The sequence below is a fragment of the Coloeus monedula genome (assembly GCF_965178545.1).
Source record: "Coloeus monedula genome assembly, chromosome: 40".
Taxonomy (NCBI): Eukaryota; Metazoa; Chordata; class Aves; order Passeriformes; family Corvidae; genus Coloeus; species Coloeus monedula.
Genome location: NC_138820.1, coordinates 397,270 through 423,519, shown reverse-complemented (window position 1 = coordinate 423,519; position 26,250 = coordinate 397,270). Strand labels below are relative to the sequence as shown.

The following is a 26,250-nucleotide window of genomic DNA, read 5'->3' as shown; positions in this document are numbered from 1 at the left end:
TGGCGGGGACATTGGGGGGACATTTGGGATTGGGGGGGACATTGGGGACTGGAGGGGAACATTGGGGACTTGGGGGGACATTGGGGTGGTCACAGGGACATTGGGGACTTGGTGGGGACATGGGGACATTGGGGACATTGGGGATATTGGGGGGACACTGGGGACACTGGGGGGGCAGGTGGAGCAGACCGGGGGACGCAGGAGGGGACAGGGAGGGGGGGGGGGGGGGGGGATGACACCTGAGGGGGCTCGGTGGGGGTGGGGCTGGATTTTGGGGTCAGGAGAGGGGCCAGAGGTCAGTGGTCAGTCAGGGGTTGGGGTCAGGAACAGTCAAGGGCCAGACGAGGGGTCAGTGGTCAGGCAGGGGTCAGCCAGAGGTCAAGAGTCAGGCAGGGACTGGGGGGTCAGGGCTGGGTCAGTGGTCACTCAGGGGTCAGTGGTCACTCAGTGGTCACTCAGTGGTCACTCAGCGGTCACTCACGCGGCGCTGCCCCGCAGGTAGAAGGCCGTGGCCTTGGGCAGGGAGTAGCTCAGGTCGGGGTCCAGGGGTGTCCCATGGGGCAGCGCCCAGGGCAGGCCGGGGGCAAACGGGGCCAGCCTGGGGGGACACAGGGACAGCGAGGGGTCACAGGGGGGACAACACCGGGGAGGGGACACAGGGACACACCTGGGGGGACAAACACACCTGGAGAGGGACAAGGACACACCTGGGGACACAGGGACACACCTGGGGACATGGGGACACACCTGGAGAGGGACAAGGACACACCTGGGGACACACCTGGGGACACAGGGACACACCTGGGGACACGGGGACACCTGGAGAGGGACAAGGACACACCTGGGGGGACACAGGGACACACCTGGGGGGGGACACAGGGACAGCGAGGAGTCACGGGGGGGACAACACCGAGGAGGGGACAGGGACACACCTGGGGGGACAAACACACCTGGGGGGACACAGGGACACACCTGGGGACACAGGGACACACCTGGGGGGACATAGGGACACACCTGGGGACACAGGGACAGGGGTCACGGGGGGGACAACACCGGGGAGGGGACAGGGACACAGCTGGGGGGGACAGGGACACACCTGGTGACACAAACACACCTGGAGGGGGACAGGGACACACCTGGAGGGGGACAGGGACACACCTGGGGACACAGGGACAGCAAGGGGTCACAGGAGGTGGCAACACTGGGGAAGGGACACAGGGACACACCTGGGGGGTGACAGGGACACACCTGGTGACACAAACACACCTGGTGGGACACAGGGACACACCTGAGGAGGGACAGGGACACAAACACACCTGGGGGGGACAGGGACACACCTGGGGGGACACAAACACACCTGGGGGGACACAGGGACACACCTGAGGAGGGACAGGGACACACCTGGGGGGTGACAGGGACACACCTGGGGGGACACAGGGACAGCGAGGGGTCACAGGGGGAACAACACCGGGGAGGGGACAGGGACACACCTGGGGGGACAAACACACCTGGGGGGACACAGGGACACACCTGGGGACACAGGGAGGGACAACACTGGGGAGGGGACACAGGGACACACCTGGGGACACAAACACACCTGGAGGGGGACAAGGACACACCTGGGGAGGGACAAGGACACACGTGGGGGGACACAGGGACACACCGGAGGGGGACAGGGACACAGCTGGGGACACAAACACACCTGGGGGGACACAGGGACACCCCTGGGCGTGCCACACCCCTGCAGGTGACACGATGCCACCTGTCCCTGACCTGTAGCGCCGGCGCTGCTGCACCAGGTGCCTCCGGCGCTGCCGCTGCAGCCGCGGGTGCCGCTCCATGGCCGGCGTGGTGGCTGCGGGGACATCGTCAGGGACGCGGGGGGACAGTCAGGTGTCCCTGGGTGTCCCCCAGGTGTCCCCCGGGTGTCCCCACCTGTGCCCTCGGGCAGCTCCCAGGTGCCGTAGCCCTCGAGCCAGCGGTAGCACGGGAAGTGGAAGGGCCCGGCGTGGGCGGCGTCATCGGGGTCACCTGCGGGGACACCGGTGTCACCTGCGGGGGTGACGTCACCTCTCACGTCACCGGTGTCACCTGTGGGGGTGACATCACCTCTCACATCACCGGTGTCACCCGCGAGGGTGACGTCACCTCTCACATCACCGGTGTCACCTGCGGCGGTGACATCACCTCTCACGTCACGGGTGTCACCTGTGGCGGTGACGTCACCTCTCACGTCACCGGTGCCACCCGCGAGGGTGACGTCACCTCTCACGTCATGGGAGTCACCTGCGGCGGTGACATCACCTCTCACATCACCGGTGTCACCCGCGGTGGTGACGTCACCTCTCACATCACCGGTGTCACCCGTGGGGGTGATGTCACCTCTCAAATCACCTGTGTCACCCACAAGGGTGACGTCACCTCTCAAATCACCGGTGCCACCTGCGGAGGTGACGTCACCCACAGTGTCCCAGGTGTCGCTTTCAGAGCTGGTGACATCACCTAAAATACCACAGGTGTCACCTACAGAGATGACATCATCTATAGTGCCACAAGCGTCCCCTACAGAGATTGTGATGCCACCCGCAGTGCCACAGGTGTCACCCACGGAAGTGGCGTCACCTGTGGTGTCCCAGCTGTCACTGCGGAGGTTGTGACACCACCCACAGCGTGAGAGGCGTCGCTTTCCTGAGCGGTGACATCACCTGTGCCATCACAGGTGTCACCCGTGGCAGCGCCGATGTCACCTGTGCCATCACACCTGTCACCTGTGGCACTGCTGATGTCACCTGTGCCACCACAGGTGTCACCCGTGGCAGCGCCAATGTCACCTGTGCCATCACACCTGTCACCTGTGGCACTACTGGTGTCGCCTGTGGCAGTGCCGATGTCACCTGTGGCACTGCTGATGTCACCTGTGCCATCACAGGTGTCACCTGTGGCACTGCCAATGCCACCTGTAGTATCACACCTCTCACCTGTGGCACTGCCAATGCCACCTGTGCCATCACAGGTGTCATCTGTGACAGCGCTGATGTCACCTGTGGTATCACACCTGTCACCTAATGTCACCTGTGCCATCACAGATGTCACCTGTAGCACTGCCAATGCCACCTGTGCCATCGCAGGTGTCACCTGTGGCACTGCCAATGCCACCTGTGCCATTGCCGATGTCACCCGTGCCATCACAGGTGTCACCCGTGGCAGCGCCGATGTCACCTGGACCACCACAGGTGTCACCTGTCGCACTGCCGATGTCCCTGCAGTGTCACCGCCCTCACCTGTGGTGGCAATGCCGATGTCACCCTCGGTGTCCTCAGGCTCCTCCTCCTCCAGCTCCTCCTCCAGCTCCTCCTCCTCCGGCTCCTCCTCCTCGTCGGTGTCCCCTGTCCCCTCACTGTCCCCTGTCCCCTCGTCCTCCGTCCCCTCATCCTCCGTCACCTCCTCCTCACTGTCCTCTTCCTCCTCCTCGCTGTCCTCACTGTCCTCGCTGTCCTCGCTGTCCCCGTGCTCCGCGGTGTCCCTGGTGGTGTCCCCAAGCTGTCCCCACACGCTGAGGGTCTCCAGGTACCAGGAGCTCTCGGGGAGGCCCCCGCAGGGCCCCTTGTGCACCTGCACGAGCAGCAGCCGCCCCAGGGGACGGGGGACACGGACGGTGTACTCTGTCACCTGTGGGGGGACAATGGGGACAGCGTTACTGTGTCAGTGTGTCACTGGCGCTGTGTCACTGTCACTGTGTCACTGTCAGTGTGTCACTGGCGCTGTGTCACTGTGTCACTGTGACTCAGTGTGTCACTGGCGCTGTGTCACTGTCACTATCAGTGTGTCACTGTCACTGTATCACTGTATCACTGTCAGTGTGTCACTGTCACTGTGTCACTGTCAGTGTGTCACTGGCGCTGTGTCACTGTCACTGTCAGTGTGTCACTGTCACTGTATCACCATATCACTGTCAGTGTGTCACTGTGTCACTGTCACTGCGTCACTGTCGCTGTGTCACTGTCGCTGTGTCACTGTGTCACCGTCACTGTCACTGTGCCACTGCGTCACCGTCGCTGTGTCACTGTCACTGTGTCACCGTCACTGTCACTGTGTCACTGTCGCTCTGTCATTGCGTCACCGTCACTGTGTCACTGTCACTGTATCACTGCGTCACCGTGTCACTGTCGCTGTGTCACTGTGTCACCGTCACTGTCACTGTGTCACTGTCACTGTATCACTGCGTCACCGTCGCTGTCACTGTGTCACTGTGTCACCGTCACTGTGTCACTGTCGCTGTGTCATTGCGTCACCGTCGCTGTGTCACTGTCACTGTGTCACTGTCAGTGTGTCACTGTGTCACTGTGACTGTGTCCCCTTTTTGGGGGTCTTGGGGACACCTGGGTCTCTTTTAGGGGTCTTGGGGACATCTGGGTCCCTTTTGGGGGTCTTGGGGACACTGTCAGCGTGTCACTGTGTCACTGTGTCACTGCGTCACTACCACAATGTCACTGTCACTATCACTGTGTCACTGTGTCACTTTCACTGTGTCACTTCCGCTGTATCACTGTCACTGTGTCACTGTATCACCGTGTCACCATCTCTGTCACTGTCACTTTCACTGTGTCACTGTTGCTGTGTCACTGTCGCTGTGTCACCGTGTCACTATCACTATCAGTGTGTCACTGTCAGTGTGTCACTGTGTCACCGTCACTGTCACTATCAGTGTGTCACTGTTGCTGTCACTGTGTCACCATCACTGTCACTGTCAGTGTCACTGTCGCTGTCACCGTCACTGTGTCACCGTCACTGTGTCATTGTCACTGTATCACTGTCACTGTCACCATCACTATGTCACCATCTGTATCATTGTCACTGTGTTGCTGTCACTGTGTCGCTGTCGCTGTGTCACTGTGTATCACTATGTCATTATCAGTGTGTCACTGTGTCACTATCACTGTGTCGCTATCACTGTCAGCGTGTCACTGTGTCACTGCCACTGCGTCTGTGTCACTGTCACTGTGTCACTCTCAGTGTGTCATTGTCACTGTGTCACTGCCAATGTGTCACTGTCACTGTGTCACTGTCACTGTGTCACCGTCACTGTCAGTGTGCCACCATCTCTTTCTCACTGTCACTGTGTCACTGTCTCTGTCTCACTGTCACTGTCACTATCAGCGTGTCACTGTCACTGTGTCATTCTCATGTGTTATTGTCACTGTGTCACTGTCACTGTGTCACTGTCACTGTGTCACTGTCATTGCGTCACTATCACTGCCAGTGTGTCACCGTCTCTGTCTCACTGTCACTGTATCGCTGTCAGTGTGTCACTGTCACTGTCAGTGTCACTGTCCCTGTGTCACTGTCACTGTGCTGCTGTCACTATCAGTGTGTCACTGTCACTGTGTCGCTATCAGTGTGTCACTGTCACTATCAGCGTGTCACTATCTCTGTGTCACTGTCACTGTCAGTGCATCACTGTGTCACTGTCACTATGTCACCATCTCTGTCACTGTGTCACTGTCACTGTCAGTGTGTCACTGGCGCTGTGTCACTGTCACTGTCAGTGTTTCACTGTCACTGTGTCACTATCACTGTGTCACTATCACTGTGTCCTCATCTCTGTCCCACTGTCACTGTCAGTGTGTCACTGTCACTGTGTCACTATCACTGTGTCACTGTCACTGTGCTGCTGTCACTGTCAGTGTTTCACTGTCACTGTGTCACTATCACTGTGTCACTGTCAGTGCATCACTGTGTCACTGTCACTATGTCACCATCTCTGTCACTGTGTCACTGTCTCTGTCTCACTGTCACTGTCAGTGTTTCACTGTCACTGTGTCACCATCACTGTGTCACTATCACTGTGTCCCCATCTCTGTCCCACTGTCACTGTCAGTGTTTCACTATCACTGTCAGTGTGTCACTGTCACTGTCACTGTCCCTGTGTCACTGTCACTGTGCTGCTGTCACTGTCAGTGTTTCACTGTCACTGTCACTGTCAGCGTGTCACTGTCACTGTGTCACCATCTCTGTCTCACTGTCAGTGTGTCGCTGTCACTGTGTCACTGCAGCTCATACTGTGTCACCTGTACAGGGAACATCAACAGGGACACTGGGGACAGTGTCACTGTCACACCTCATACTCTGTCACCTGTGAGGACAATGGGGACAGCGGGGACAGTGTCAGTGCCTCAGTGTGTCACCTGTACAGGGGACGTCAATGGGGACACTGGGGACAGCACTGCCCGTGTGTCATTGTCACCGAACCAGGTACTTGGTCACCTGTACAGGGGACACAACTGTCACCGTGTCAGCGTGTCCCTGTCACCGAGCCAGGCACTGTCACCTGAGGGGACACTGGGGACATCGGTGGAGACATTGTCACCAAAGCAGGTACTTGGTCACCTGTGAGGACACAGGGACTGTCACTGCAGCGCTGCCACCATCACCAGGCCACCGTTGTCACCATTGCTGTGTCACCATCACCATGCCACCGTTGTCACCATCGCTGCGTCACCTGTGTCACCACCACCGTGCCACCGTTGTCACCATCGCTGCATCCTCTTTGTCACCATCACCAGGCCACCATTGTCACCATCACTGTGTCACCATCACCGTGCCACCGTTGTCACCATCGCTGCATCCTCTTTGTCACCATCACCAGGCCACCATTGTCACCATCACTGTGTCACCATCACCGTGCCACCGTTGTCACCATCGCTGCATCCTCTTTGTCACCATCACCAGGCCACCGTTGTCACCATCGCTGTGTCACCACCACCGTGCCACCGTTGTCACCATCGCCGTGTTACTGTCACCACGTCACCACCGCTGCCACCATCACCGTGCCACCGTTGTCACCATCGCTGTGCCACCTTTGTCACCATCACCGTGCCACCGTTGTCACCATCGCTGTGTCCCCTTTCTCACCACCACCATGCCACCATTGTCATCGTCGCTGTGTTACTGTCACCACGTCACCACCGCTGCCACCATCACCGTGCCACCACTGCCACCGTCGCTGTGCCACCTTTGCCACCACCACCGTGCCACTGCTGTCACCATCTCTGTGCCACCTTTGCCACCACCACCGTGCCACTGCTGTCACCACTGCTGTGCCGCCGCCGTCCCCACTGCTGCGTCACCGCTGTCATCACCACCGTGCCACCGATGCCACCATCTCTGTGTCACCTTTGTCACCACCGTGCCACCGCTGTCACATCGCCGTGCCACCACCACCACGTCACCGAGCCACCATCAGCCGCTGCGAAAGCGTCACTGGTGTCACCATCGTTGCGTCACCGCTGCTGCGTCCCCACCACCGGGCCAGCACTGCTGTGTCACCGCTGTCCCCAGCACCCACTGGGGGACGGTGGCACCGTGCCACCGCCCTGCAGCGGCACTGCCACACCACGGTGCCACCACCCCGTGGCCCTGCCCCACCCTGCCGGGGATGGCGACACCGTCCCCGTGTCCCCAGGGCCACCCACGGAGGTTCACCTGCCACAGCCCCGCCCTGGGTGTCACCCCCACGTCACCGAGTGTCCCCCACCCCCCTCAATGCCCACGTCCCCTTTTTGGGGGGGCTGGGGGACACCTGGGTCCCCTCTGGGGGGGCTGGGGGACACCGGGGTCCCTTTTGGAGGGGTTGGGAACATCTGGGTCCCTTTTGGAGGGTCTTGGGGACATCTGGGCCCCTTTTGGGGGGGGGTTGGGACATCTGGGTCCCTTTTTGAGGGTCTTGGGGACACCTGGGTCCCTTTTTGAGGGTCTTGGGGACACCTGGGTCCCTTTTGGAGGGGCTGGGGAACATCTGGGTCCCTTTTGTGGGGGTTGGGAACATCTGGGTCCCTTTTTGAGGGTCTTGGGGACACCTGGGTCCCTTTTGGGGGTCTTGGGACACCTGGGTCTCTTTTGGGGGGGCTGGGGGACACCGGGGTCCCTTTTGGGGGTCTTGGGGACATTTGGGTCCCTTCTGGAGGTCCTGGGGACACCTGGGTCCCTTTTGGGGGGTGCTGCTGCTCCCTGAGAGGACCCAGATGTCCCCCAAAATCCCCCAAAGGGACCCAGGTGTCCCCCAGCCCCCCCCCACATCCCGCTGTCCTGCCCCCCTCCCCCAGAGGTGACACAGCCCCCCCCAAACATCCCCCAGACCCCCCCAAACACCCCCCAGCTCCCCCTAACAGGTGACACAACCCCCCCCAAAGTCCCCCAGACCCTCCCAAATCCCCCCCGCCCCTCCCTCCCCTCAGAGCAGCCCAGGGCCCCCCCCCCCACTCCCCTCACGCACCCCCGCCTTGTCCCCCTCCCCGTTTCTCACCGCGCCGCAGACGAAGTCGGGCCCCCAGCGGTCGAGGGGCGTTCTGGGGCTGCGCCCGCGGGTCCCCACGAGCGTCACGGCGATGGCGTCGCTGGTGCCGGCGGCGGGAGCGGTGCCGGTGCGGACCCGCACCCGGTACGCGGCCATGGCGGCAGCGGCTGAGGCGGTGATTGACGCGGGGCGGAGCCAATGGCCGCGGGCCTCACGCGCGCTCCAGCCAATCAGAGCGCGGCGCTCAGGGGAGCGGCCAGTAGCGGCGCGGGGAGGGGAAAAGGGGCGGGGATAATTCGTCACGTCCGCCTTCACTTCCGGCGCCGCTTCCGGGTGCGATGGACCCCGAGTTCGACGATGTGGTGGCGGTGGAGGATCTGATGGTGAGGCCACGCCCCTCAGCGCTTGGACACGCCCCTTTTTGACGGCCACACCCACCCCATAGACCCCCCCCAACAGCCGCGACCCCCCCCCGGCCACGCCCCTTTCGCACCCGGCCCGCGCCCCTCCGTCCCCGCTGTGCCCGCCGTGGCCACGCCCCCTCCGCCGAGACCACGCCCCTTCGACGAGACCACGCCCCCTCCGCCAAGGCCACGCCCCCACCCGGGTGATCACGCCCCCTCTGGGACCCCTCCCCCCTCGCGCGCAGCTCTGGGTTTGGCCCCGCCCATTTTCGGGGTAGCCCCGCCCCCAACACGACGTGACCCCGCCCACTAAGCAAGCCCCGCCCCCCAGTATTCCCCCAGTACCCCCCCAGTACTCCCAGTATCTTGTCAGTATCTTTCCCAGTGTGCCCAGTGCTCCCAGTTTCCTCCCAGTTACCGCCCTCCAGTGCTCCCAGTGTCCTCCCAGTATCCTGCCTCCAGTGCTCCCAGTGTCCTCCCAGTATCCTCCCTCCAGTGCTCCCAGTATCCTCCCGGTATCCTCCCAGTTTCCTCCCAGTATCCTCACTCCAGTGCTCCCAGTGTCCTCCCAGTATCCTCACTCCAGTGCTTCCAGTTTCCTCCCAGTATCCTCCCTCCAGTGCTCCCAGTGTCCTCCCAGTATCCTGCCTCCAGTGCTCCCAGTGTCCTCCCAGTATCCTCACTCCAGTGCTCCCAGTTTCCTCCCAGTATCCTGCCTCTAGTGCTCCCAGTTTCCTCCCAGTATCCTCCCAGTTTCCTCCCAGTATCCTCCCTCCAGTGCTCCCAGTATCCTCCCAGTATCCTCCCAGTATCCTGCCTCCAGTGCTCCCAGTGTCCTCCCAGTATCCTCCCAGTTACCACCCTCCAGTGCTCCCAGTGTCCTCTCAGTATCCTCCCTCCAGTGCTTCCAGTGTCCTCCCAGTATTCTCCCTCCAGTGCTCCCAGTTTCCTCCCAGTATCCTCCCTCCAGTGCTCCCAGTATCCTCCCAGTATCCTCCCAGTATCCTCCCTCCAGTGCTCCCAGTATCCTCCCAGTTTCTTCCCAGTATCCTCCCTCCAATGCTCCCAGTATCCTCCCAGTATCCTGCCTCCAGTGCTCCCAGTATCCTCCCAGTATCCGCCCTCCAGTGCTCCCAGTATCCTCCCAGTATCCTCCCCACTGCCCCCAGTGTCTCCCCATATCCCCACTGACCTCCAGTGACCCCTCCAGACCACTGATCCCTTTGACCCCCCCGTGACCCCGGAACTCCTGACCCCGTGACCAAATGACCACGCGGCTCCTGACTCCTCCCCTGTGACCCCATGACCCCAATGACCCCTGATGTCTCCTGACCCCACTGACCTCTGACCTCTGACCCCTGAATCCCCCGTAACTCCCTACCCACAGTGACCCTGACCCCTGTAACCCCTGATGACCCCTGACCCCATAACCCTTGACCCCGTGTCCCCATGATGGTGCCACACCCACTGACCCTTGTCCCCATGACCCCCTGGTGACCCCTGACCGCCTTGACCTCTGACCCCACATGACCCCTGCTGACCCCCCCCATCCCCCTGATGTCCCCCGGTGTCCCCTCCTGACCCCGCTGACCCCTTCTGACCCCGGTGTCCCCCCTGACCCCCGACAAGCCCAGTGTCCCCCCTGACCCCGATGACCCCACTGACCCCCCTGACCCCGCTGACCCCCATGACCTCCGATGACCCCGGTGTCCTCTCGCTGTCCCCACATGATCCCTCTGACCCCCATGACCCCTGACAACCCCGGTGTCCCCCACCCCCCCACTGACCCCCCCTGACCCCGCTGTCCCTCCCATCCCCCCAATGCCCCCCAGTGCCCCCCTGACCCCGCAGACCTCCCCAGTGTGCCCCCCACCCCCCACTGACCCCTCCTGACCCCTCTGACCCCTCCTGACCCCAATGCCACCCCCAACCCCCCACTGACCCCTCCTGACCCCTCTGACCCCAGTGTCCCTCCCAACCCCACTGACCCCTCCTGACCCCGGTGCCCCCCCCCACCTCCCTCCTGACCCCTCCTGACCCTGCTGACCTCTCCTGACCTCGATGCTCCCCCCAACCCCCCGCTAACCCCCCCAACCCCAGTGTCCCCCCTGACCCCACTGACCCCCCCTGACCCTTGTGTCCCCCCACCCCCCTGCTGACCCCCCCGACCCCGGTGTCCCCCCTGACCCCGCTGACCCCCCCCGACCCCGATGCTCCCCCACCCCCCCTGCTGACTCCCCCTGACCCCAGTGTCTCCCTTGACCCCGGCGCCCCCCCAACCCCTCCTGACCCCTCCTGACCCCGATCCCCCCCCACCCCCCGGTGTCCCCCCTGACCCCGCTGACCCCCCTGACCCCGCTGACCCCGCTGACCCCGCTGACCCCTCCGCTGTGTGCAGGCGCTGGAGCGGCGCTACGCTGCGGAGCGCCAGCAGGGGGCGCTGTCGCGGCAGTGCCGGTTCGAGTACGGCTGGGGGCTCGTCCGGAGCCGCTACCGGGAGGACATCGCCCGCGGGGTGGCGCTGCTGGCCGGTGAGGGGCGGGGCCTGCAGAGGGGGCGGGGCAATGGGCGGGGCTAACACAGCACCATCATCGCCCGCGGGGTGGCGCTGCTGAGCAGAGGGGGCGGGGCTAACGCAGGGGGCGGGGCTAACGCAGCACAGCCATCGTCCGCAGGGTGGCGCTGCTGAGCAGAGGGGGGGCGGGGCTAACACAGGGGGCGGGGCAATGGGCGGGGCTAACACAGCATCACCATCGCCCACGGGGTGGCGCTGCTGAGCAGAGGGGGCGGGGCTAACACAGGGGGCGGGGCCAACACAGCACCATCATCGCCCACGGGGTGGCGCTGCTGAACAGAGGGGGCGGGGCTAACGCGGGGGGCGGGGCAATGGGCGGGGCTAACACAGCACCACCATTGCCCGCGGGGTGGCGCTGCTGAGCAGAGGGGGGCGGGGCTAACGCGGGGGGCGGGGCTAATGCAGGGGGCGGGGCTAATGCAGCTCCGCCATCGCCCGCCGGGTGGCGCTGCTGAGCAGAAGGGCGGGGCTAATGCAGGGGGCGGGGCCAGCACAGGGGGAAGGGCTAATGCAGCACCGCCATCGCCCGTGGGGTGGCGCTGCTGAGCAGAGGGGGGCGGGGCTAACGCAGGGGCGGAGCAACGGGCGGGGCTAACAGGTGGCGGGGCTAATGCAGGGGGCGGGGCTAATGCAGCACCGCCATCGCCCGTGGGGCGGCACTGCTGAGCAGAGGGGGGCGGGGCTAACGCAGGGGCGGAGCAACGGGCGGGGCTAACAGGTGGCGGGGCTAATGCAGGGGGTGGGGCTAATGCAGCACCGCCATCGCCCGTGGGGCGGCACTGCTGAGCAGAGGGGGCGGGGCTAACGCAGGGGCGGAGCAATGGGCGGGGCTAACAGGGGGCGGGGCTAACGCAGCACCACCATTGCCCGCCGGGTGGCGCTGCTGAGCAGAGGGGGGCGGGGCCAGGCAGGGGGCGTGGCCATGGTGAGGCCATCAGGGGGCTATGAGGGGGCTCGGGGGGGGGGCTGGGGGCGCTATGGGAGAAATATTTGGGGGTTGGGGTCTCTGGGGGGGTTCATGACCCTGTTCCTGCCCCCCGCCCCCCCCAGAGCTGCTGCCCGAGACCCCCCCGGAGGAGCAGCGCGATGTCCTGTTCTACCTGGCCCTGGGCAACTACCGGCTCAAGGTGGGCACACGGGGACAGCGGGGGGACGGCGGGGGCATCGGAGACAGCGGGGGGACAGAGAGGAAACATGGGGGGCTCAGGGAGATGACAGAGGTGACAGGAGGTGACAGGGAGGGGCAGGAGGTGACAGGAGGTGACAAAGGTGACAAAGGTGACAGGAGGTGATAGAAGGTGGCAACAGGTGACAAGGAGGTGACAGGAGGTGAAGGGAGGTGCCAGGAGGTGCCGCGGGTGCCAGGGAAGTGCCAGAAGGTGCCAGGGAGGTGCCAGGATGTGCCACAGGTGCCAGGGAGATGCCAGGAGGTGCCAGGGAGGTGCCGCGGGTGCCAGAAGGTGCCGGGAGGTGCCAGGAGGTGCCGGGAGGTGCCGCAGGATGCCAGGAGGTGCCGCGGGTGTCCCCACAGGAGTACGAGCGCTCCCTGGAGCACCTGGAGCGGCTCCTGGCAGCGGAGCCCCAGAACCCGCAGGTGCTGCGGCTGCGGAGCCGCGTCCGGAGCCGCCTGAGGCGCGGTGAGGGGACAGCGGGGACGGGGGGAGGAGGCGGGACCCCCAGTGACCCCCAGTGACCCCAGAGTGACCCCAGAGTGACCCCAGAGTGACCCCCCCGAGTCACCCCAGAGTGACCCCAGAGTGACCCCAGAGTGACCCCAGGGACCCCCCCCAGTCACCCCAGAGTGACCCCAGAGTGACCCCAGAGCGACCCCCGAGTCACCCCAGAGTGACCCCAGAGTGACCCCAGAGTGACCCCCGAGTCACCCCAGAGTGACCCCAGGGACCCCCCGAGTCACCCCAGAGTGACCCCAGAGTGACCCCAGGGACCCTCCGAGTCACCCCAGAGTGACCCCAGAGTGACCCCAGGGACCCCCCGAGTCACCCCAGAGTGACCCCAGAGTGACCCCAGGGACCCTCCGAGTCACCCCAGAGTGACCCCAGGGACCCCCCCGAGTGACCCTTAAAGCCCCCTCAGTGACCCAAATGACCAAGGATGACCCCACAGGGACCCCCTGAATGACCCCAGGGACCCAAATGACCAAGAGTGGCCCCAGAATGCTCCTTCGAGACCCCAGGGACTGCCCTGAGTGACCCCAGTGACCCAGAGTGACCCATAAGGACCCCCAGTGACCCCCCCAGTGACCCCCTCCAGTGACCCCCAGTGACCCCAGAGTGGCCCTTAGAGACCCCCAGTGACCCCCACCACCAAGAGTGACCCCCAGTGACCCCCCAGTGACGTCCTGTGACCCAGAGTGACCCTTAAAGCCCCAAAGTGACCCCTCAGTGACCCCAGAGACCCTCCCGAGTGCCCCTGGTGACCCAGAGTGACCCCTAGAGCCCCCCCAGTGACCCAAATGACCAAGAGTGACCCCACAGGGACCCCCTGAATGACCCCAGGGACCCCCCAGTGACCCAAATGACCAAGAGTGACCCCACAAGGACCCCCCTGAATGACCCCAGTGACCCCCACCACCAAGAGTGACCCCCAGTGACCCCCCCAGTGACGCCCCGTGACCCAGAGTGACCCTTAAAGCCCCAAAGTGACCCCTCAGTGACCCGGAGTGACCCCTAGAGCCCCCCCAGTGACCCAAATGACCAAGAGTGACCCCACAGGGACCCCCTGAATGACCCCAGTGACCCCCCAGTGACCCAAATGACCAAGAGTGACCCCACAGGGACCCCCCCCGAGTGACCCTTAAAGCCCCAAAGTGACCCCTCAGTGACCCCCGAGTGACTTCTGTCCCCTCCTGTGTCCCCTCCCCCCCCCCACAGACGGGCTGGTGGGCGCGGCCATCGTGGGGGGCGTGGTCATGGGCGTGGCCGGGCTGCTGGGCGTGGCCATCTCTCGCGCCACCCGGCACTGACCCCGCCCCTCGCCCGGCCCCGCCCCTCCCCCCACCGGACGCACGCACGCGGGGACAACGCCGGGACGTGGCGGTGACGTCATGGAGGGGGGGGGGGGAACGCGGGAGTGACGTCATCAGAAGGACACCACGGCGGCGCGGTGACGTCGCGGTGACGCCGCGGTGACGTCACGGCCGCAGCCGCCCCCTCCCCCGGTGCCTTGGGGACACCCGTGTGTCCCCCCCCTCCCCTCCCCCACTGTCCCCTCCCCCCGCTGTAAATAAACCTCGTTGGGCTCCGTGTGACGTCACTGATGGGGGAGGGGCGGGGCAGCGCCCATCCCCCACCGGGGGGGGGGGGAACGGGGACGTTTTGGGGGGGGGGGGGGGAGGTGACGCTGCGAGTGACCATCCCCACGGTGACCGTGGCCAGCCCAGGTGACCACCCCCATGGCTCGTGGTGGCCGTGACCTCACAGGTGACCGTGGCCATCCTCACCCCATGGATGACCATCCCCACGGTGGCCAGGACCCCACAGCTGATGGTCCCCGTGGTGGCCATGACCATCCCCACCGTGGCCACCACCCCCACAGTGGCTAAGACCACCCCAAAGCGGCCACCACCTCCCAGCTGACCACTGCCCTGCTGCCCACGCCTCATGGTGGCCTCGCCGTCCCTGCCCCCATGTCCCCTGTCCCCTCCGTCCCTCTGTCCCGTGTCCCCTCCCCCTTGTCCCCGTGACCTCCCCCCCTCCCCCATCCCCTGTCCCCCTGTGTCCCCCTGTCCCCTCCCCCTGTTCCCATGTCCCCTGTCCCCTGTGTCCCTGTCCCCGTGACCACCCCCCCGTCCCCTATCACCTGTCCCTGTCCCCTCCCCCCGTCCCCTGTCCTTGTCCCCTCTCCCTGTTCCCTCTCCGTGTCCCTGTCCCCCGTCCCTGTCCCCGTGCCCTCCCCCTGTCCCCCTGTCCCTGTCCCCATGTCCCTCCCTGTCCCCCTGTCCCCTCTCCCCTGTCTGTCCCTTGTCCCCCTTGTCCCCCTGTCCCCGTGTCCCTGTACCCGTGTCCCTTCTCCCCCGTCCCTGTCCCCTCCCCGTGTCCCCTCTCCCCCTGTCCCTTGTCCCCTCTCCCGCTGTCCCTCCCCCTGTCCCTGTCCCCGTCCCCTGTCCCCTCCCCCCTCCCCCCCATCCCTGTCCCCTCTCCCCTTGTCCCTCTGTCCCCCTGTCCCTGTCCCTCTGTCCCGAGCCCCCCCAGGCCAGTTCGGAGCCGGGTGCCGTAGCCAAGGATCCGGGGTTTATTCGCTGCGGTTAAACAAGAGCCCGAGCCCGGGGGGGGGCGGGGGGGGGGGGGTGGGGGGGGCCCTGGGGACCCCCGAGGGGACCCCGCGGGGCCCGGCTGGGGACCCCCCCCGCCCGGGGATATATTCATATTTATATATTCATATTTATAATCGCAGTGGTCCTCGCCCCCCCCTCCCCCACCAACCCCAACCCCAACCCCCCCCCCCCCACCAAAAAAAAAAACGCCCCCACCCCCACCCCGGGGCGCTGCCCCTCCCCCACCCCCCCACCCCCTCCGCCGGATTTGGGGTGAATTCGGGCGTTTCTGGCAATGGGGGGGGGGGGGGGGGGGTCGGGGGGGTGGTCCCCGGGCGGGGGGGGGCCCCCCCAGGGCCCCCCTTGATCTCAGTCGTCGATGCAGATCACCTCCCCCCCCCGCGGCTCCTTCTTCTCCAGCCCTTCGGCCTCGCGCTCCCGCTTCACCAGCACCGGGGGCCCGTTGGCGGCTGGGGGGGGCACGGGGGGGGGTCGGGAGGGGGCACGGAGACCCCCGGGGACACCCCAGGGACCCCCTCCCCCTCCGCCACCCACGGAAACCCCTCCCCCGGAGAGGTGACACCCACGGGGACACCCCAAGGATGTCCCACCCAGGGACCCCTCAGTGACCCCCCACCCATGGACCAGAGCCCTCCCCCCCCCATGTTCCCATTTTGGGACCCCCCCCTTTGTCCCCAGGTTTTGGGGACCCCCCGATGTCCCCCATTTTTGGGCTCCCCCCCCCAATGTTGCGATTTTAGGGACCACCCCCAATGTCCCCAGGTTTCGGGACCCCCCCAATGTCCCCATTTCGGGGATCCCCCCAATGTCCCCCATTTTTGGGCTCCCCCCCCCCCCAATGTTCCCAGATTTTGGGGCCCCCCCATGTCCCCATTTCAGGGACCCCCCCCAATGTCCCCAGATTTTGGGGCCCCCCCAGTGTCCCCAGGTTTTCGGCCCCCCCCCGTGTCCCCGTCTCTGGGGACCCTCACCGGAGATGAAGGAGCCCGGTGGCATCTGGCTGTAGTTGGCTCCCCCGGGGGGGGGGAGGGCTCCGGCCGGGGGGGTCCCGAAGGTGCCCCCGTAGCTCGGGGGGGTGGCGTAGGGCCCCGGCGGGAAGGTCTGGGGACAAGGGGACACCGCTGTCACCTCCCGCTGCCACCAGAACCTCCCCCGAGCTGAGGGGTGTCCCCAAGCTGAGGGGTGTCCCCAAGGTGCAGGGGTGTCCCTGAGCTGAGGGGTGTCCCCAGGGTGCAGGGGGTGTCCCCAGGGGCGGTGGAGGATGTCCCCAAGGTGGCTGTGGAAGGTCCCTGAGTAGCAGGGGGATGTCCCCAAGGGATGTCCCCAAGGGATGTCCCCAAGGCAGAGTGGACGTCCCAGCACAGGTGAGGGATGTCCCCGAGCGGTGGGAAATGTCCCCAGGGCAGGGGGGATGTCATCAGGACAGGGTGGCCATGTCCCAGGACAGGGTGGGCACGTCCTCAGGACAGGGTGGGCACGTCCCGGGGCAGGGTGGGGATGTCCCCAAGGCAGGGGGTTGGTCCCCAAAGTAGTGGGGATGTCCCCAGGACACACTGGCCACGTCCCCAGGGCAGCGGGGATGTCGCCAGGACAGGGTGGCCATGCCCTGGGGCAGAGTGGCCATGGCGCAGGACAGAGTGGCCACGTCCCCAGGACAGAGTGGGGATGTCGCCAGGACAGAGTGGCCATGCCCCAGGACAGTGGCCATGCCCCAGGACAGAGTGGCCACATCCCGGGTCAGAGTGGCCATGCCCCCAGGACAGAGCGGCCAAGTCCCCAGGACAGAGCGGCCACATCCCCAGGACAGAGTGACCATGCCCTGGGGCAGAGTGACCACATCCCAGGACAGACTGGCCACATCCCAGCACAGAGTGGCCACGTCCCCAGGACAGAGTGACCATGCCCTGGGGCAGAGTGGCCACATCCCAGAACAGAGTGGGGATGTCCCCAGGACACAGTGGCCACATCTCAGGACAGAGCGGCCACATCTCAGGGCAGAGCGGCCACATCCCAGCACAGACTGGCCACATCCCAGCACAGACTGGCCACATCCCAGCACAGAGCGGCCACGTGCCCGGGGCGTGTTCGGGGGGCGACTTACGGGCGGGGGGTGGCTCTCGGTGCCCTTGCTGGCCAGGCGGCTGAGGATGCTGCGCTCGGACATCTGGAGGCGGGCGGCGATGGGGGGGATGCGGGACAGGGTGGCCGGCAGGCGCGTCACGTCCGCCTTCATGTCACTCAGCAGCTCCTCCAGCTGGTTCAGCACTGCCAGCGGGGCCGGGGGGGGACAGAGAGAGAAAAACAGGGGCGGGGGGGGCCCGTCAGCGCCGGGGGGCCGTCCCGCACCTCCTCGCAGCTTACTCACAGGTTACTCACAGGTTACTCACGGGTTACTCATGGGTTACTCCCGGGTTACTAATGGAACACGGGGAGGGGGGGGGGGTGAGTGGGAGATACTCACATGAGAATGGGGAGTGGGGAGGGGGAGAGGGAGGAGCCTGGGAGGTACTCAGGGGATACTCAGAGCTTACTCGGGGGCTGCACCTGTGTGGGGGGAGTGGTGCATGCTTGGGGGGGGAGGGGGGCTTGGAGTAGGATGGGAGTACTCGGGGGGTGCTCCGGAGTTACTCTGGGGGTAATCCTGGCTTGCTCTGGGTGTACTCTGGAGTTACTCTGGGTTTACTCCTGGCTTACTCAGGGTATGCCTCACTCACTGTGGAGATACTCCAGGGTTACTCTGAGTATCTCCTCAGGTATTCTGGAGATACTCCGGGGTTATTCTGAGTACCTCCTCGGGTACTCCAGAGATACTCTGGGGTTACTTTGAGTACCTCCTTGGGTACTCTGGAGATACTCCAGGGTTACTCTGAGTATCTCCTCAGGTACTCCAGAGATACTCCAGGGTTACTTTGAGTACCTCCTCAGGTACTCTGGAGATACTCTTGGGTTACTTTGAGTATTTCCTCGGGTACTCCAGAGATACTCCAGGGTTACTTTGAATATCTCCTCAGGTACTCTGGGGTTACTTTGATTATTTCCTCAGGTACTCTGGAGATACTCCAGGGTTACTTTGAGTATCTCCTCAGGTACTCCAGAGATACTCTGGGCCTGCTCCTCAGATACTCCGGGTTTACTCCTCGGCCACACTAAAGACCTGGGACACACCAGGGATCCTCCACAGCCACACCCGAGCTACTCGGGGTAGCCTCATCCCCTACTCTGGGTTTACTCCTGCCATGGGCACCAGGGCCCAGCGCTACTCCTCGCTTCCTCCGGGGACACCCCTGGCATTAAACACACCGGGGATACTCCGGGCTTACACCGGGGGCGCTCCGGCGCATGCAGACACCGGCCCTACTCCAGCCTTACTCCCGGCATGCACCGCGGCCACTCCGCCCGCGGGGATACTCGGGGGATACTCCGCAAAAACACCCCCGGGGTGGGGAAGGGAGGGGAGGGAGGGAAGGAGGGGAATCGAGGCATCAACTACTCCAGAGATACACACAGGACGGCACTAGGGACATACTCCAGGTTTACACCACAGATACTCAGCAGCGACACCTCAGCGCCAAAGCCACAGCCCCGGGAGCCCCTCAATCCGCACCCGGCCTTACTCCTGCTTTACTCCGGCTTTACTCCGACTTTACTCACACCCCAAAAAAAAAAAAAAAAACCACCCGCGGGCAGCTCGCGGCCCCTCCCCGGCGTGCCCCAGGCCCCCAGAAAGCACACGCAGAGCAAGGATACACCGGGAGGCGGCGGTTGGGAGCAGAACCCCTCTTTAATGGTTGCTGGACGCGTACAGAGGTGCGAGGCGCTACACGGGGCGTCCGCGCCGGGCGCGCCGGCCCCCCCGCCTCTTACCCTTGTGCAGGACGGCGTTCGCGGGCTTGTTGCCCGCCAGCGACTCCTTGGACAAGTGCTGGTGGCTCTCGGCCAGGCACTCGACCTCGGCGAAGCGCGTGTTGAGGGCCATGGCGGGGTGGCTGGGGTCCTGCGTCATGTTCAGGTAGGCGGCGCGGCGCAGCTGCTCCTCGATCACCAGCGCCTGCTCCAGCAGCTGCGGGGCGGCGGGGAAGGGGTTAAAGGGGGCGCGGGAGAGGGGGGGAGGGGGTCAGGCAACAGCTGGAGGGGGTCAGGTTTGGGTGAAGGCAACAGCTGGAGGGGGTCAGGGGTCCACGCGGTACAACCCTGACTTCGTCGGCAGCTGGAGGACCAGCCCTGATCTCATCGACATCTGGAGGGTCCAGGTGTTGGGGGGTCTGGCCCTGATCTCATCAACATCTGGAGGGTCCAGGTGTTGGGGGGTTTGGCCCTGATCTCATCGACATCTGGAGGGTCCAGGTGTTGGGGGGTTTGGCCCTGATCTCATCAACATCTGGAGGACCGAGGGGTTGGGGGTCCGGCCCTGACATCATCAACATCTGGAGGACCCAGGTGTTCATGTGTCCAATTCTGATGTTGCCCAACATCTGGAGGACCCAGGTGTTGAGGGATCCAGCCCTGACATCATCAACATCTGGAGGACCCAGGTGCTTGGGGGTCCGGCCCTGATCTCAACATCTGGAAGACCCAGGTGTTCACGTGTCCAATTCTGACGTTGCCCAACATCTGGAGGGTCCAGGTGTTGGGGGGGTCCGGCCCTGACCTCATCAACATCTGGAGTGTCCAGGTGTCCGAGCACCCAACCCTGATGTCACCCAACACCTGGAGCACCCACCCAGGTGTGTCCGAGCACCCTCGGCCTCCTTCCCGCCCTTCCCAGCCCCTCGTGCAAGGCCACCCCTCGTGCGGATCCCCGTGCACGTGCCACCCTCCTGCCACCCTCAGCGTCACCTCTGTGCCACCCTCCTGCCACCCTCACCGTCACCTCTGTGCCACCCTCAGCGTCACCTCTGTGCCACCCTCCTGCCACCCTCAGCGTCACCTCTGTGCCACCCTCAGCGTCACCTCTGTGCCACCCTCCTGCCACCCTCAGCGTCACCTCTGTGCCACCCTCCTGCCACCCTGTCACCTCTGTGTCACCCTCCTGCCACCCTCACTGTCACCCTCCTGCCACCCTCAGTGTCACCTCTGTGCCACCCTCAGTGTCACCCCATGCCACCCTCACTGTCACCCTGTCACCTCTGTGCCACCCTCCTGCCACCCTCACCGTCACCCCCGTGTCACCCTCACCGTCACCCCCGTGTCACCCTCCTGCCACCCTCACTGTCACCCCCGTGTCAGCCTCACTGTCACCCTCCTGCCACCCTCACCATCACCTCTGTGCCACCCACACTGTCACCTCTGTGCCACCCCCACGTCACCCTCACCCCTGTGCCACCCTCACTGCCACCCACCCTGTCACCCCTGTGCCACCCACACTGTCACCTCTGTGCCACCCTCGCTGTCACCCCCGTGCCACCCACCCTGTCACCCCTGTGCCACCCACACTGTCACCTCTGTGCCACCCCCTGCCACCCTCACCGTCACCCCCCGTGTCACCCTCACCCCCGTGCCACCCACACTGTCCCCTCTGTGCCACCCCCGTGCCACCCTCAGTGTCACCTTCGTGCCACCCTCAGTGCCACCGTGTCATCCTCACCCGTGCCACCCTCCCTGCCACCCTGTCACTCCTGTGCCACCCACACTGTCCCCTCTGTGCCACCCCCGTGCCACCCTCAGTGTCACCTTTGTGCCACCCTCAGTGCCACCGTGTCATCCTCACCCCCGTGCCACCCTCGCGCCACCCCTGTGCCACCCACACTGTCACCTCTGTGCCACCCCCGTGCCACCCTCACCGTCACCCCCATGCCACCCCCGTGCCACCCTCGCCGCCACCCTCGTGCCACCCCTGTGCCACTCACACTGTCACCCCCGTGCCACGCTCAGTGTCACCCTCCTGTCACCCCCGTGCCACCCTCACCACCACCCCCGTGCCACCCCCGTGCCGCGGCGGGCGCTGACCTTGAAGCGGCGTGCGAGGAACTTGTTCTTCATCTCCAGGAAGTTCCCTTTGGAGGCTTCGCCCTTGAAGGGTTCGTTGATGACCCCGAAGGCGCCGTCGTTCTGGATGTCGGTCCAGCGCGCGTAGCCGTGGCTGCGCGCTAAGGACTGGCACCGTGTACCCGTGGCACCCTGGCACTGGCACCGTGTACCCGTGGCACCCTGGCACTGTCACCATGTACCCGTGGCACCCTGGCACCATGGCACTGTGTCACTGCATCACTGTCACCGTGTACCCGTGGCACCCTGGCACCATGGCACTGCATCACTGTCACCGTGGCACCCTCTCACCGTGGCACCGTCACCGTGTCACTGTGCCACCCTGCCATTGTGCCACCCTGTCACCGTGTCACTCTGCCACCCTGCCACCATGGCACCCTGTCACCGTGTCACCCTGTCACTCTGCCACCCTGCCACCATGGCACCCTGTCACCGTGTCACCCTGCCACCACTTCACCCCGTCCCCAGCGTCCCCCGTCTCCAGCGCACGGAGCCGTGGCTCTGTGTCCCTTGGCACCCCTGCTGTGTCACCACCAACTCGTCACCGTGTCACCGTCACCGCGCCCGTGTCACCTTGTCCCCGACCCCCCGCGGGTCACCGGATCACCGTCATCAGCACATCGCTGTCACCGCAGTGTCACCATCACCAAGTCACCACAGCGCTGTCACCGTGTCACCATCACTGTCACCGTGCCACTATTGCTGTCACTGTGCCACCATCACTGTCACCGTGTCACCATCACTGTCACCGTGCCACTATTGCTGTCACTGTGCCACCATCACTGTCACCGTGCCACCATCACTGTCACTGTGCCACTATTGCTGTCACCGTGCCATTATTGCTGTCACTGTGTCACCATCACTGTCAGCATGTCACCATCACTGTCACTGTGCCACTATTGCTGTCACTGTGCCACCATTGCTGTCACCATTGCTGTGACCTTGTCACCATCACTGTCACCGTGTCACCATCACTGTCACTGTGCCACCATTGCTGTCACCCTGTCACCATCACTATCACTGTGTCACCATCACTGTCACCGTGCCACCATTGCTGTCACTGTGTCACCATCACTGTCACCATGCCACCATCACTGTCACCGTGTCACCATCACTGTCACCGTGCCACTATTGCTGTCACTGTGCCATTATTGCTGTCACTGTGTCACCATCACTGTCACCGTGTCACCATCACTGTCACTGTGCCACTATTGCTGTCACTGTGCCACCATCGCTGTCACCATTGCTGTGACCTTGTCACCATCACTGTCACCATGCCACCATCACTGTCACCCTGTCACCATCACTATCACTGTGTCACCACCACTGTCGCCGTGCCACCATCACTGTCACCACTGTCACTGCTGCACACGTCACCCACCCCTGGGTCACCCTCGCCGTGGGGTCACCCTCTCAGACCTGGGGACACCCCGAGCTCCTGTGGGGACACCCTGAATTCCCACGGGGACACCCCAAATTCCTGCGGAGACACCCAGAATTCCTGCAGGGACACCCCAATTCCCACAGGGACACCCCAAATTCCTGCGGGGACACCCCGAATTCCCACGGGGACACCTCAAATTCCTGAAGGATACAGGACGATGCCGGCCAGCAGCACCGTGGCGTCACCCTCACCACGCTGTCAGTCCCCCCAGCCCCAGGGACACCCCAATTCTGACGGGGACACCCCAATTCCCGCAGGGACACCCCGAACCCCCGAAGGATACAGGACGATGCCGGCCAGCAGCCAGTAGTCGTGGCGCCGGTGCCAGATCTCGTTGAGCTTCCCCGAGGAGATGGCGGCGCGCTCCTCGTTCTGCCACAGCGTGTGCAGCTCTGGGGGCGATGGCAGCGCCTCAGCCGGACCCTCCCGGGGCCGCGGGTCCCCTCTGTGTCCCCCCCGGTGTCCCCTCGTCCCCCCCACGCCGGTGTCCCCCCCTCACCCGTGAAGCCGCCGTCGGCGATGTTGAACATGAACCGTGGTTTCTCGGCTTTGTCGTCCCGCCGGCCGTTGGGCCGAGGGTCCGGCCTGGGCTCCTTCTCGGCCTTCACCTCCTCTGTGGGGGGAGGGGACACGTTTGGGGGGGGGGGTCAAGGACACGTTTGACCCCCCCCCCTCAGCCTTCCTTGGACCCTCCCAAACCGCACTGATAAGCAGGAAGATTTCCCAGGTATCAGTCAATGAGATAAGGGTTAAGCCCCGCCCTCTCTGGATTAGGCCACGCCCCTGAGCAGAGGACACTCATGGGGGGGGGCAGCGACACGTTTGACCCCCCCTTGGACCCCCCAAAATTCCCCCACTTCCCCCCCCCCATAAGCTATTGAATGGCAATGAGATAAGGGTCGGGTTAAGCCCCGCCCCCCTCTGGCTTAGGCCACGCCCCCTGAAGAGGGGACACACGTGGGGAGGGGTCAGCGCCACCTTCAACCCCCAAGCCACGCCCACTCTGGGTTAAGCCCCGCCCCGTTTAAGCCCCTCCCCCGTTTAAGCCCCACCCTCGGTTAAGCCCCGCCCACACACCGGTAAACCACGCACCACACACAAGCTCCGCCCACTCCGGGTCAGGCCCCGCCCCCGTTTGAGCCCCGCCCCCGGTTAAGCCCCGCCCACACACCGGTAAACCACGCACCACACACAAGCTCCGCCCACTCCGGGTCAGGCCCCGCCCCCGTTTGAGCCCCGCCCCCCGTTTGAGCCCCGCCCCCGGTTAAGCCCCGCCCACACACCGGTAAACCACACACCACACACAAGCTCCGCCCACTCCGGGTCAGGCCCCGCCCCCGTTTGAGCCCCGCCCCCGGTTGAGCCCCGCCCACACACCGGTAAACCACGTGCTACACACAAGCTCCGCCCACTCCGGGTCAGGCCCCGCCCCCAGTTAAGCCCCGCCCCCGTTGAGCCCCGCCCCCCGTTGAGCCCCGCCCCCCGGTTAAGCCCCGCCCCCGCACCTCTTTTGGGGTCGGGGTCCCCCGGGCGCTCCTTGGGCTCCTCCTCGGGGGGTTTCTCGTCCCCTTTCTCTGCCCCCGGGCCCTTCTCGGCCTCGGCGCCTGGGGGCAGGAGCGGGGATTGGGGTTTGGGGTTCCCGGGTTTGGGGTTTGGGGTTTCAGGGGTTTGGGGTTCCTGGGTTTGGGGTTCCTGGAGTTTGGGGTTTCAGGGGTTTGGGGTTCCTGGTTTGGGGTTTCTGGGTTTGGGGTCCTGAGGTTTGAGGTTCCCGGGGTTTGGGGTTCCCGGGGTTTGGGGTTCCTGGGTTTAGGGTTTCAAGGGTTTGGGGATTCTGGGGTTTGGGGTTCCTGGGATTTGGGGTTCCTGGGATTTGGGGTTTGGGGTTCGGGGTTCCTGGGTTTGGGGTTTCTGGGATTTGGGGTTTGGGGTTCGGGGTTCCTGGGATTTGGGGTTCCTGGGATTTGGGGTTTCAGAGGTTTGAGGTTTCTGGGGTTTGGGGTTTCAGGGGTTTGGGGTTCCTGGGGTTTGGGGTTCCTGGGTTTGGGGTTTCAGAGGTTTGAGGTTTCAGAGGTTTGGGGTTTCAGGGGTTTCGGGCTCCTGGGATTTGGGGTTCCTGGGGTTTGGGGTTTCTGGGATTTGGGGTTTCAGGGGTTTCGGGCTCCTGGGATTTGGGGTTTTCACAGGTTTGGCGTTTCTGGGGTTTGGGGTTTCAGGGGTTTGGAGTTCCTGGATTTAGCATTTTTGGGATTTGGGGCTTCCAGGAATTTGGAGTTTCTGAGATTTGGGGTTTCCCAGGATCTGGGGGGGGTCTCACCTGGCCGCTCCTCGCGGGCTGGGACCCCTTCAGCCTCGGGGTCCCTGTGGCCGGGCCCCTCCTCATCGTCCCCCTTGCGCGGCCCCTCGGCCTCGCTGCCATCGCCCGGGGACGGCGGCGCCTCGGGGACAGGAGGCTGCGGGAGAGGCAGGGGCGTCACCGCCGGCTGTCCCCGAGGGGACATGGGGACAGCGGCAGGGGACGGGGACAGGAGGGGGAGGACAGCTTTGGGGTCAGGGACAGGGCTGGGGACAGGAACAGGGTTGGGGACAGGAAGGACACAAATGGGGGACAGGGCTGGGGACAGGAACAGGGTTGGGGACGTGATGGGGGACAGGGCTGGGGACAGGAAGGACACAAATGGGGACAGGGTTGGGGACAGGAACAGGGTTGGGGACGTGATGGGGGACAGGGACAGGAAGGACACAAATGGGGACAGGGTTGGGGACAGGAACAGGGTTGGGGACAGAAAGGACACAAATGGGGACAGGGTTGGGGACAGGAACAGGGTTGGGGACAGAAAGGACACAAATGGGGACAGGGATGGGGACAGGGTTGGGGACAGGAAGGACACAAATGGGGGACAGGGTTGGGGACAAGAAGGACACAAATGGGGGACAGGAACAGGGTTGGGGACAGGGACAGGGTTGGGGACAGGAAGGACACAAATGGGGACAGGGACAGGGTTGGGGACAGGAAGGACACAAATGGGGGACAGGGTTGGGGACAAGAAGGACACAAATGGGGACAGGGTTGGGGACAGGAACAGGGTTGGGGACAGGGTTGGGGACAGGAAGGACTCAAATGGGGACAGGGTTGGGGACAGGAACAGGGTTGGGGACAGGGACAGGGTTGGGGACAGGAAGGACACAAATGGGGACAGGGCTGGGGACAGGAACAGGGTTGGGGACAGGGACAGGGTTGGGGACAGGAAGGACTCA

General features: G+C 64.4%; 3 protein-coding genes across 3 annotated transcripts in view; 1 reads left to right on the top strand and 2 right to left on the bottom strand.

Annotated features, from left to right (window-relative positions):
• The window catches only part of LOC309584526 (polyunsaturated fatty acid lipoxygenase ALOX8-like), a 36,256-nt gene extending 27,814 nt beyond the window's left edge, over positions 1 to 8,442 (bottom strand). The window contains exons 1-6 of the mRNA XM_082300570.1: positions 8,303 to 8,442; positions 6,329 to 7,246; positions 3,282 to 3,669; positions 1,936 to 2,031; positions 1,774 to 1,855; positions 482 to 598 (exon numbers count right to left, since the gene is read on the bottom strand). Coding sequence (XP_082156696.1) covers positions 482 to 598; positions 1,774 to 1,855; positions 1,936 to 2,031; positions 3,282 to 3,669; positions 6,329 to 6,361 — 716 coding nt within the window. The 5' untranslated portion in view covers positions 6,362 to 7,246; positions 8,303 to 8,442. The remainder of the gene's footprint in view (positions 1 to 481; positions 599 to 1,773; positions 1,856 to 1,935; positions 2,032 to 3,281; positions 3,670 to 6,328; positions 7,247 to 8,302) is intronic.
• Positions 8,443 to 8,595: 153 nt separating this feature from the next.
• FIS1 (fission, mitochondrial 1) lies at positions 8,596 to 14,537 on the top strand. The gene is made up of 5 exons (XM_082300479.1): positions 8,596 to 8,676; positions 11,096 to 11,228; positions 12,323 to 12,399; positions 12,804 to 12,909; positions 14,164 to 14,537. Exons 1-5 carry the CDS (start codon positions 8,632 to 8,634, stop codon positions 14,253 to 14,255), a joined length of 453 nt encoding a protein of 150 aa, XP_082156605.1. The 5' UTR covers positions 8,596 to 8,631; the 3' UTR covers positions 14,256 to 14,537.
• Positions 14,538 to 15,814: 1,277 nt separating this feature from the next.
• The window catches only part of CHD3 (chromodomain helicase DNA binding protein 3), a 72,303-nt gene continuing 61,867 nt past the window's right edge, over positions 15,815 to 26,250 (bottom strand). The window contains exons 32-40 of the mRNA XM_082300474.1: positions 25,310 to 25,445; positions 24,501 to 24,599; positions 23,495 to 23,608; positions 23,279 to 23,387; positions 21,513 to 21,645; positions 19,431 to 19,626; positions 17,668 to 17,831; positions 16,538 to 16,667; positions 15,815 to 16,015 (exon numbers count right to left, since the gene is read on the bottom strand). Of these exons, the coding sequence (XP_082156600.1) occupies positions 15,915 to 16,015; positions 16,538 to 16,667; positions 17,668 to 17,831; positions 19,431 to 19,626; positions 21,513 to 21,645; positions 23,279 to 23,387; positions 23,495 to 23,608; positions 24,501 to 24,599; positions 25,310 to 25,445 (1,182 nt within the window). The 3' untranslated portion in view covers positions 15,815 to 15,914. The remainder of the gene's footprint in view (positions 16,016 to 16,537; positions 16,668 to 17,667; positions 17,832 to 19,430; positions 19,627 to 21,512; positions 21,646 to 23,278; positions 23,388 to 23,494; positions 23,609 to 24,500; positions 24,600 to 25,309; positions 25,446 to 26,250) is intronic.